The 12,205-nt window shown below is 47.6% G+C and overlaps 1 protein-coding gene across 1 annotated transcript in view; it reads right to left on the bottom strand.

The window, feature by feature from the left end:
* The window catches only part of CDH23 (cadherin related 23), a 495,748-nt gene that overhangs the window by 228,546 nt on the left and 254,997 nt on the right, over positions 1–12,205 (bottom strand). The window contains exon 11 of the mRNA XM_029911383.1: positions 10,111–10,269. Within this exon, the coding sequence (XP_029767243.1) occupies positions 10,111–10,269 (159 nt within the window). The remainder of the gene's footprint in view (positions 1–10,110; positions 10,270–12,205) is intronic.

Below are 12,205 nucleotides of genomic sequence, written 5' to 3'. Positions count from 1 at the left end.
TAGTCATTGTACAAGCCTATCATCTGGTATTCACACAGCCTGTACAGCTGGTTCCCAGAGCAAGCAAAGACCAGTAGCTCAGTCTGTCTCCCCTTGTTCTTACCTGAGAAGAGGACTACAACTAGAGAGTTCTCTTCACTGCTTCTGCAGAACCCCCTATATGGAGCAAAACTGTTCCCAAGCTGGTGCTGTCTAGTGCCTGTAACCTGGTGCTCTCACTCATACACATAAACACAACCCTATACCGGAAACCTACTGACAGCTATACTTACCTACATGCCTCCAGCTTTCATCCAGACCTCATCACACGATCCATTGTCTACAGCCAAGCTCTAAGATACAACCGCATTTGCTCCAGTCCCTCAGACAGAGACAAATACCTACAAGAACTCTATCAAGCATTCTTAAAACTACAAGGGGGAGGGATAGCTCAGTGGTTTGAGCATTGACCTGCTAAACCCAGGGTTGTGAGTTCAATCCTTCAGGGGGCCACTTAGGGATCTAAGGCAAAATCAGTACATGGTCCTGCTAGTGAAGGCAGGGGGCTGGACTCAAGGACTTTTCAAGGTCCCTTCCAGTTCTAGGAGATAGGATATCTCCATTTATTTATTTTATTTTTTACAATACCCTCCTGCTGAAGTGAAGAAACAGATTGACAGAGCCAGAAGAGTACCCAAAAGTCACCTACTACAGGACAGACCCAACAAAGAAAGTAACAGAAAGCCACTAGCCCTCACCTTCAGCCCCCAACTAAAACCTCTTCAGCGCATCATCAAGGATCTATAACCTATCCTGAGGGACGATTCCTCACTCTCACAGATCTTGGGAGACAGGCCAGTTCTCGCTTACAGATAGGCCTCCAACCTGAAGCAAATATTCACCAGCAACCCCACACCACACAACAAAAACACTAACCCAGGAACCTATCCTTGCAACAAAGCCCGTTGCCAACTCTGTCCACATATCTATTCAAGGGACACCATCATAGGACCTAACCACATCAGCCACACCATCAGGGGCTCATTCACCTGCACATCTACCAATGTGATATATGCCATCATGTGCCAGCAATGCCCCTCTGCCATGTACATTGGCCAAACCGGACAGTCTCTACGCAAAAGAATAAATGGACACAAATCAGACGTCAAGAATTATAACATTCAAAAAACAGTCAGAGAACACTTCAACCTCCTGGATTCTCAATTACAGACCTAAAAGTCGCAATTCTTCAACAACAAAAATTTCAAAAACAGACTCCAACGAGAAACTGCAGAACTGGAATTAATTTGCAAACTGGACACCATTAAATTAGGCTTCAATAAAGACTGGGAGAGGATGGGTCATTACATAAACTAAAAACTATTTCCCCATACTAATTTTTCCCCTATTGTTACTCACACCTTCTTGTCAACTGTTTGAAATGGGCCATCCTGATTATCACTACAAAAGGGTTTTTTTCTCCTGCTGATAATAGCCCACCTTAACTGATTAGTCTCGCTAGAGTTGGTATGGCAACCCCCATTTTTCATGTTCTCTGTATATATATATATCTTCCTACTGTATTTTCCACTGCATGCACCTGATGAAGTGGGTTTTAGCCCACGAAAGTTTATGCCCAAATAAATTTGTTAGTCTCTAAGGTGCCACAAGTATGCCTCTTTCTTTTTGCTCATACACAGCAGAGTCACCAGGCTCACTCACAACCACTATTTTAAAGTGCATGCTTCCATTCATCGCACTGGGACTGTTTCTGCTCTCTCCCACTGCACGTTCCAGCAAGTCTCTCTACCCAGCATACAGACTTCTTTGTCTGTCTGCCCCTAAACTGTGCTCCTTTGCGAAAGGTTGTACTCTGGGACAATGAGTTAGACTGAAATGCAATGCTACATCCAGTGACGAAGGAGCAAAGCAAAGGGTGTAAGCAGAGTCAGCTATCCAGTCCCTAGGCTAGAAGGATTGGTAGGTTCTGCCCCAGCTACCAGCAGATATTGAAGTGGGTTTTTTTCCCCCTGAAACAACTGGCCGTGAAACCTTTTAATAACATAACAGAAAAGGTCAGAGCAGGAATTTCACACTTCTTGAGCAAGCTGGTCTGGTATAACTTCATGCCCCCAAGAAGCAAGAGGTGCTGAGAACAAATACAGTTCCCTAACTCAACGGGGGTCCTTTGACACCCGGGACCAAGTGCTAGGAATTGTTTGGCCAATCTCCCCCTTTGTTTTGTTGCTGGTGTTTGTAAAGTGGTTATTTTCAGGTGTTATGAAGGTGGTAAGGAGGGAAGTTATACATTGAGAAATCATGTGCAAATGATGCAGGGCACATCGCTATTTCTGCACTGTCAACATTTTCAGCTGTATACTTTTCCCCAGAGGTAGCCTGGAAGGGGAGTTACCAAAAAAGGGCCACATCTAGTGTAACAAAGGAAACTAATTTTCTTTTCAAACAAGGAGACCTTTTAAAAAAGATTTTTAAAAAGAATAGAGTTTAAAATGCAAAAAGGATGTAGTGGGAAATTGATTTTGCCTTCTCTCTCTCACACACACACAGGGCCGGCTCCAGGCACCAGCCCACCAAGCATGTGCTTGGGGCGGCGCCTGGAGGGGGGCGGCGCGGCGGGGCGCTCCGGCCCGAGAGCGGGGCCGCGACTGGGCTTGCCACCCTCCCCGCAGCGCTCCGGCCGCCGGGGAGAGCAAAGCCGCAGCTGGCCCTCCGCCCTCCCCCCGGCGCTCCGGCCAGTCAGGGAGAGCGGGCCCCGGCCGGGCTCGCCGCCCTCCCCCCAGCGCTCCGGCCAGTCGGGGAGAGCGGAGAGCCGCGGCCGGGCTCGCCGCCCTCCCCCCGGCGCTCTGGCCGCCGGGGAGAGCGGAGAGCCCCGGCCGGGCTTGCCGCCGCCCTTCTCCCAGCGCTCTGGCCGCCGGGGGCTCTCCGCCCTCCTCCCGGCGCTCTGGCCGCCGGGGGCTCTCCGCCCTCCCCCCGGCGCTCTGGCCGGTCGGGGATTGCGGGCCCGTGGCCTGGCTCAGCGCCCTCCCCTGCCGCGCTGGGGGGGGGGGCGGCGGGTGGCTTTTTTGCCTAGGGCAGCAAAAAAGCCAGAGCCAGCCCTGCACACACATACATGCTCATCATGCAGGTATCCTGAGTAACCATGCCAGGGCAGGTCTCTGTAGTCACACTAACCTCTGACACCCCCCCCCGCCCCCAGAGCCTTATTTTCAGAAGGGCTGAGCAGTCTAGTTGAAGTCAATAAGAGCTCTGGGTGCTCAGAACCTCTGAAGAAAACTGGTCTCCAAACTTTGAGTTAGTGAGAAGGATGGATGGGAATAATTGCAGCCCTCAGTGGGGAGAACAGAACACTTTGGCTTCCAGTCTCATCCCTTACAACATAGCTCATCACTGCAAATTTTGCCCTTTGTTAAATATTTTAATGCAAAAGGGGTAAGGAGATTATGAGTTTCTCTTTCAAACAAAGCCTCCATTTTTGCAAGTGCAAGCTGTTGCTTGCAATAAATAGCACTCATAAATTTACACATGTATCGAATGGCCAAGAAGATGCATGAACAAATGTGCAGATGCAAAATTACATGCCTAAAGTAAGGTCCAATTCAAAAATACATTATTATTGTAAATGGCTGAGGCTCAGTCTCCCAAGTTTGTAAGAGGCAGCATGGTCCAGGGGATAATTCCCTGATAATTCACTGGGCTCTCTTCCTCGCTCTGCCACGTTGTGGCCTTGGACAGCTCACTTAACCTTTTTGTGCCTCAGTTTCCCCATTTGTATAATGAATATTGTGACGTTATCTGATTAAAATATAACCATATAGATCATTGTTGCAACCACTGTTATATATTTGCAACAAATCTTGTACAAAGGTTGTCAAGTGAGGTGTCTATGAAAAGGTTATGATTTGCTGGTTATGATTATGCTATCTCTATGCATGTATCATTTTTGTATTTGAAGTTATGAATATTGGCTCTATGCCTGGATTTCAAATGTTTGCTCCTAGGGTAACGCCCATGAAGTAGTTAGCCAGCACATCTTGGAAGGACTATTCAAATTGAGTGGCCCGTCAAAAAGACACTTAACTGACAATGGACTGTGGGAGACACCCATCTACACTGAGTGGACTTGTCCTGTGCTGTCTGGAATATAGGTAACGGCTTCCTGCAATGACTGAGCGAAATTGGGCATGAACATGTGACTTGTCCATGTGACGCCAAACTCCATCTTGTTGCTGTAATTTTCCACAGCAAGGACAATGGGTTGCCCTCCACATGACAAAAGCTATAAAAGGCCCTGGAAACACCTCCATTTGGTCTTCAATCCTGCTTCTTACCTCTGGAGGAACTTTGCTACAAACTGAAGCTCTGAACAAAGGACTGAATGACCCATCCAAACTGTGGATGTATTCCAGAGACTTTACTTAAGCCAGCAGTTTACTCCATCACTGCTACAAGCCTGAACAAAGAACTTTGTCATTACTGTATGTAACTGATTCCTTTAACCTATTTTAATTCTCACCTTTCTTTCTTTCTTTTTATGAAAAAACCTTTAGATTTTAGATACAAAAGGATTAGCATCAGCATGATTTTTGGGTAAGATCTAAGTTATATATTGACCTGGGTGTGTGGCTGGTCCTTTGGGATCAGAAGAATCTATTATTTGATGAGACTGGTTGTAAAGAACCGCTCATCTCTGAATCCAGTGTTTTTGGTGGTGATATAAGAACTGGAATGCCTGAGAAAACTGCCTTTATGTCTTCTTGTTAGCCAGTGTGGTGAAACAGAAGTTTACTTTTGTTGCTGGTTTGGTATATCCTATGGGGGATTAGCCACCAGTCTTGGGGTGTATCTGCCCTATTTCTCAGCAGTTCGTCCTGAATTTGGCACTCTCAGTTGTGACCCCCACTGAGGCACGGTTATAAATATAAACAATACTTTGGTGTTCTATTACAATAGCATCTAAACCCTCAACTAAAATCAGGGCCCTTTTGTACTGGGCACTGTATAAATACCTAGTGAGAGATAATCCCTGACCCAATGAGTTTACAGTCTAAACAGACAAAACAAAGGGCAACAGGGGAAACTGGCACAGAGGTGGAGTGGCTTGTCCAAGGTCACACAGCAAGTCAGTGGCTGAGTGTGGAATAGAATCCCTGGTTCCTGGGTCCCAGTCCAGTGCCCTCTCCTTGGACCATACCACTTCTCCAACTTTTTAAAAGCACTTTTAAATCTTTGGATGAAAATCACTATGTACAATTATTATTGTTGCTCTTCAAGCCAGGCACTATTCATAAGATGGGCCAAATTCAGCCCTACTGTAAGAGAAAGCAACTCCCTTGACTTAAGTGGGTTGCAGCATGCTCCATCAGGGCTGAATTTGGCCCAATATCTCTCCACGCTTAAATATAGCTCCATAAACAAATGGGTCTCTTGAAAGGAAATTTTTCATGCCCCAAGGGACGTGCCTTCCAGCATGTTCCAGGTTCCTGTGCACACTGAGGAGCTGCTTCCAGGGAGCCTGTATTTTCCAGCTGCTCACATGCAGGCAAATCATTCCCTGAATTTATATGATACATGTATCATGTGGACAGAATTAAACAGATGGATGGGAGAGGGAAGGGAAGTCAGAGAACGTGAACTAGAAAGAGAGTGCAGCACATGTGAACAAAATATTAGACCACCACACAACGTTACATGGTGACTGGGGAGGAGGTTGGGGGCTCTGCAAAAGCAGCTAGAGGTTCACCAAGAGCCTCATGTGGAGACGTGTATTTGAACCTGCACATACTCTGTGCAGGGAAGGGATAGTGGAGAGCACGGAGTGGGAGTAAAAGGAGGCTCTGACGCTCTGCTGCTTGCACTTACTGGTGATTTATACGGGTAACATACATACTCCACTGTCAGTGTCATTAGGAGGTCAAATGCTGCAGAAACGAATGGCCATTTGTCATCACAAGTGAAGTCTCTTTTTCTCTTTCTTTTACATTTTCAGATGTTCAAGCCTAGGGAGGAGGTCCAGGGAAAGGGGGAATTGCAGTAGGGAACTTGTGCATGTGCACGTTTTGATTGGAAGGCTCCATTTTCTTACTGCCTCACTAAGGACTCCTCTTCCCCCATCCCCCCCATCCCCAAATAGCTAAATAACAGTGATGGGAGGTGTGTCAGGCTGGGGACTTGGGAAAGTGGGCAGAAAGCCCAGAATTTCAGGGCAGTTGGGAGTAAACTCTTCCCCTCCTCAGGAAGTAGAGAAAAGTGGCTTTTAATCACTATTATATCATGCAGAAGATCAGAGATTTCCTGTTCCCCAGACCTCCCCTATTTTGGAGCCGTCCATGTCTCTGCCTGGAACAAGCTTTAGGCGCTGCAGCGCCAGCTGCCATTCTGCCATCTCCAGAAAAAGGCTGACACATGTACGCCGGGGTCCTGGAGACTGCCCTCCATTATTCACGGCAGGGAATATGCACTCACCAAACACAATGAATGCTGCAGTGAACAGAGGAAAAGTTACTATGTTCACTCTTAGAAGCCCATAGAGGACATACAGAGCTATTTGAATCAGATGATCACCTCAGAATTTGGGAAGACAGGAGGAGACACAAAGAATTCCTGTTCACATTGATTCCGTAACATGTGGCTTGGTTTCTGTATTAGGTTTGTATCCATCTAGACTTCTGTTATTCCCCTGAAATGTATGAATGTTCTGTTCTCTGTTTTGATGGGATTGAGGACTAATTTTGAACTCATCCCTTTCTGCTCCCTTGACACCCTGAACCAAATCTCCACTGAGCGGGGTTAGATGACCCGGTGGTTTAAATTCTGGTGGCTGATCTACACTAGTGTTTCCGCTCTTGCTACCAGCTGCATTAGTGGTAGTGCAAAGGTGGAGAACGTGAGGGATAATGCTAGTGTAGATAAGGCCTCTGTGACAAAGGGCCAATCCTTCTGAAACCTCTGTCTTGGTGCTAGACTGTCTGCGACAGTGGGATAATGCCAATGGGACTATTACCCACAGTGCAAGACCATCTATGATTGAAGATTAATCCTCCAGAAACCACTGCTCAGTGCTGATGTAACTGGGATGGAAGCTAATCCCTTTGGAAACTCAGTGTCAGCATCTGACTATCTCTGCTATAGGGCTAATCTCCTGGAGACCAGTTTTTTCTACTCTCCAGAACATTTTTATAAGTGTTTTCCCTCTACCTTTCAAAGTACAGGGGAGTTTAAGTTTAGAGAAATTACATCTTCAAACTAGCTGTCTAAAATGCACCCCAAAATCTGTGCACGCATCCATTGCAAATACAAAATATAGGCTCATTTGTGCAAAAGGGCATTTTTCAACACAGAATGGGGAATAATAAACATAAGTGGCCTTTTGCACGTGTAATCCATTTTATGTACTTTTGGGGGAGGTGTACGGAATGTGCACTACATTTAGATAGCCAGTTTTAAAAATTTTGTCCTTAATAATCACCCACTTCAGGTACCCAGGAAACTCTTTGAAAAACCGTAGTTTATCATGACGAAAGGCAGCCCTCCTCGCATGGTTCATTTTATTCGTGGAGTGTGGGACAGTTGGTGGAACAATCATGTTAAGTAAACACTATTTCTGACACATACAGAGCGCTGCATCTCATATACAAGAAGTAGTAGTATTTTATGAGGGTTGTTAGAAGTTTGGGATCAGCTGGGAGAACAATCTGGATTTCAACGCTAATTGCATACATTCTGATTTATCATAGAAGATTCAACTCCTGGCATTTTGTGTTTGCTCCAAAATGCTGGCATAGCTGGAAGTTGGAAAAAAGACGCTGTAACAATCTCATTGTTTAGTGTCTGATGGCCTGACTAGCTAAACATCTGTTTGAAATATTAATAACTGTCAGATGGGAACTGTTCAGGGGCTCTATACAGTTTCACACCATCTGTTTGTAGAGTAAACACACTTACACACCCCAAATCATTTTGTCAGAGCTTTCATTCTCTTATCTCTCTGTGTGTGTGTGTGTGTGTGTTGGGGGAGTATGTCTGTCCAGAGGTGTGGGGGCTGATGGGAGAGAACATGTATTGGGGAATGGAATGAGTGAGAACTAAACACATGTGAGAGGATGAATCCATTGTGACAGACCCAGACCAGTGGGGTACAGGAGTCTGGTAGAGGGCAAATATACTGGTCACTGGATGAGTAGTTTTCTGTTCCCTGAGTGACCAGAGCAGGGGCTGCACTAGAGTAATCAGGAACCTGCTAGAACCAGTTAAGGCAGGCAGGCTAATTAGGACACCTGAAGCCAATTAAGAAGAAGCTGCTAGAATCAATTAAGGCAGGCTAATCAGGGCACCTGGGTTTTAAAAGGAGCTCACTTCAGTTTGTGGTGTGAGTGTGAGGAGCTGGGAGCAAGAGGTGTAAGGAGCTGAGAGTGTGCTGCTGGAGGACTGAGGAACACAAGTGTTATCAGACACCAGGAGGAAGGTCCTGTGGTGAGAATAAGGAAAGTGTTTGGAGGAGGCCATGGGGAAGTAGCCCAGGGAGTTGTAGCTGTCATGCAGCTGTTACAGGAGGCACTATAGACAGCTGCAGTCCACAGGGCCCTGGGCTGGAACCCGGAGTAGAGGGTGGGCCCGGGTTCCCCCCAAACCTCCCAATTGACCTGGACTGTGGGTTCTTCCAGAGGGGAAGGTCTCTGGGCTGTTCCCCAACCCACATGGTGAATGTCTGAGGCAAGAAAATCCGCCAATAAGCGCAGGACCCACCAAGATAGAGGAGGAACTTTGTCACACCATGTATATTTAACTAAAGCAGCACAGGAGCACCCACCAACCAGAAATACTTCTGAGTTTCCAGTGATGTTATTCTTCCTAAATGGCAATTAACATCTATTTTAAATAATTTTTAAGATGGGGTTTGGTTTCTGGTTTGCCCGTTTACTCTGTGCCATCAATAATTCCTTCTTAGAAGCTAGAAAATGCATTTTCTTGCCTTTCTAATTTTCTCATTCCCCATTTGGTGAAATGAAGCATAGAACCCAGTTCCCTGCCTTTTAGTTACTTTTCTGCTCGGGTACGTCTATCCTTCTGGCTGGGGCTCTGATTTCCAGCTTGAGGAGACATACTCACACTAGCTCACATCAATCTAGTGTGCTAAAAATAGACGGTAGCTGCGACAGCGCAAGAGAAGGGCTAGCCACCCCAAGGATGTGCCCACCACACATCCTAGGCATATACATGGGGTGGCTAGCCCCACCCACTTCCCACACTGCTGTGGCTACACTCCTATTTAGCACACTACCTTGGTGGGAGCTAGCACAAAATGTCTCCTCAAGCTGGGAATCTCACCCTTGGCTTGAAATGTAGATATATCCTTTGTGCACCAGCACCAGCCAAGAGGTCATTCGGAACGTGCCTTGCTCTGGCAATGATATTTGTTAGCTAATTCTGGTCTGAAACCCAACAGGAGGGGCATGCATATACCTTTTCTTTCAGTCTCTAGCTCCACCTGTTTTGCCTAGGTATTGCACCACACACTGGGGAGCAGGAGCCAGGCTCATCTCTGCAACGATGCAGGTGTCAGGGTAGGGATGACGGAAGGCATCTTGCAAATCTCCTGATTTAGCACAGGCTAGGATAGCTAGTTCTGCGACAAAGGCCCCTACAGGGCTTTGTAGGACCATATAATTTCAGGTCTACCTCAGCCCTCCTTGCTCCCCCTCCAGCCCTTGATATGCCCACCCTTGCTCTGCCAATAGAGTGCCCCCAAACAACCCTTGTGCCTAGGGCTTTTATGGAGCTGGCAGGGCTATTCCCTAGGTGGTCCTTGTGCCTGCCCTGTGGCTCCTTTGTGCCAGCCAGGCCTACTATATTTGGACACAGTTTTTCAGACTGCCTTGTTGTGAATGTGGCACCCACAACAGGGATAATCAATCCCCAAGAATAGCTAGATAAAAGCGTCCTGCACTCAGGATGTGACCAGTCCATCACCCATTTGTTCTGATAGAACAATGCACAGAGCTTTCATTTTCACTGGCGATGCATTCGGTGGGGTCAATGTATCACAGCTTTGAGGACAAGATGTAATAAAATGCATATTGTGACTTAAGAAAATTCAAGGTTGTTTCTACTTACATGGACCCTCAAGACAGTGATTCCCACTGTGACGTTCTCAAACAGGCTGACGTTGTACAGGACTTGGCTGAAAATGGGGCGGTTGTCATTCTCATTGATGAGGTTAATCTTCACACGAGCAAAGCCAACGTGGTCTGGCATGCTCTCGTTTGCGAACAACTGCGCAGAGACAAGAGGCAAGCAACACAGTTGGAGGCTTCATTTGTGTGTCTTTTTTTTAAAGCGAGAAAAGCATCCATTCTTTCGTGATCTCCTCTGATGCTCTGTTACTACAGCAGCATGCCTCTGGTAGGCCATGCACAAACAGTGCAGCTAACTCAACGTTGAACATGATGCTGGAGGGGCTCAAGACAAATCGCTCCCAACCATTCCAGGCAACCATGCCCATTTACCAGACTAGAAGACCTTGGTTATACTAGTCAGAGTCAAATACCCTCCCCCCCATTCTTTTGTGCACTCTAACTAGCAATGACACCAAATCTCAGCCTTGCAATCCTGAGAATACGCCAAGCTCCACTGCAGGCGAGACCAAGGGTAAGGAGTTTAGAATCACCAGTCACGTACCACAGGATACAGTATTTGTATGCACACCAGTTGTGGCAACCATCTGTTCTATGAGCATGATAGCACTGCTACTGTCTCCTACTCATCCTCACCCTTTAAAGACACCCTGAGCATGATATATCTAAGCTTCAAGCCCCAGGGCTCACGGGATTAGGAGCTGCCACTATTTCACCATCTAACTAGCTAGCTGAATGGGATTGGAGCATTGGAGTTTCTGGTTTACACTTTTCACTGTTCAAGGAAGGCAGGTTTTTATTTGTTTCTTTACTGGTGTATAAAAGCCCCTCTGCCAGGCCTAATAGCAATAGGAGCTGCTGGCATGATCAGGAAGCTGCTTTGCCTGCCAGAATTTATAGCTGAACCAGACAGTGGGACACAGCTCAAGCAGGTGGCTGGAAAGAGTTTTGCAGGCTGATAGGTGCATTTAAAACAAAGTTTTATGCTCTATAAAGCTTTTATGGTCCCACAGTGTGAGGGTGGTGAGGAGACACATGTTCTGTTTAAGCTCTAGTACCTGAGGCTCTAAATTTTGAAAGAAGAGCGAAGACTCAGAGCAAATTTTTTTTCTTCCCTTTTTGGGGGGTGGCTGGATAAATTTTAATGCTTTTGTATCCAATAGCTCTGACTAGAGGCAGGAGCAGATTGGGCAGGTATTATGCAAGTTTGCATACGCAACTCTACTAGAACACTCCATCTCTGAGCTTTGGCAAGTCTGACAGTCTAATCCTGGGCTGCCCCCACAGCCCAGCCACTCCATCTCTATGCTGCCAAACAGTATGGTAGGTTTGTGAGATCAACCAATGTCCACTGCCAGCCAGAACGACTGACACAATCAAAGTCGTATCACTTAAGTCAGCTGTCGGACTTGGCTCCCCAGAGGTGACAGGCAAGGCAGGGGTGTCAAATATACAGCCTGTAGGCAGGATCTCATTCTCAGGACCCGTTTGGCTGGCCCACAGATTCCTCTACAATAGGGTTACCATCCGTCCGGGTTTCCCCGGACATGTCCGGCTTTTTCAGTGTTAAATGGCCGACCGGGGGGAGATTTCTAATCAAGTAGAAATGTCTGGGATTTCCCCTCCTGTGGAGTGCGGCGCGGCTGATTGGACGCCTGGCCTGATTGAAAGCCGCTCACAGCCACTAGGGCCTCTAGCAGCCAGAGTCCCTCCCCCTCTCCCGCTCCCTCCTCCCCCACAGAGCAGCCGGCAGTGTGTGATTCCACGTGGAGCCTGCATTTCTCCGTCTGCTGGGTGAGCGGGGGGAGCAGAGGCTGCAGGGGGTGTGTGTGTGCAGAGGCTGCAGGGCGAGGAGGAGCAGGCGGGGGGGTGCAGAGGCTGCAGGGGCGGGGGGGTGCAGAGGCTGCAGGGGCAGGGCAGGCAGGGGGCACAGAGGCTGCAGGGCGAGGAGGAGCAGGGCAGGCGGGGGGTGCAGAGGCTGCAGGGGCAGGGCAGGCAGGGGGCACAGAGGCTGCAGGGCGAGGAGGAGCAGGCGGGGGGTGCAGAGGCTGCAGGGGCAGGGCAGGCAGGGGGCA

The sequence above is a fragment of the Terrapene carolina genome, unplaced genomic scaffold (assembly GCF_002925995.2).
Source record: "Terrapene carolina triunguis isolate 2854851 unplaced genomic scaffold, T_m_triunguis-2.0 Scaffold95, whole genome shotgun sequence".
NCBI lineage: Eukaryota > Metazoa > Chordata > Testudines > Emydidae > Terrapene > Terrapene triunguis.
This window is presented reverse-complemented; position numbering and strand designations above follow the sequence as displayed.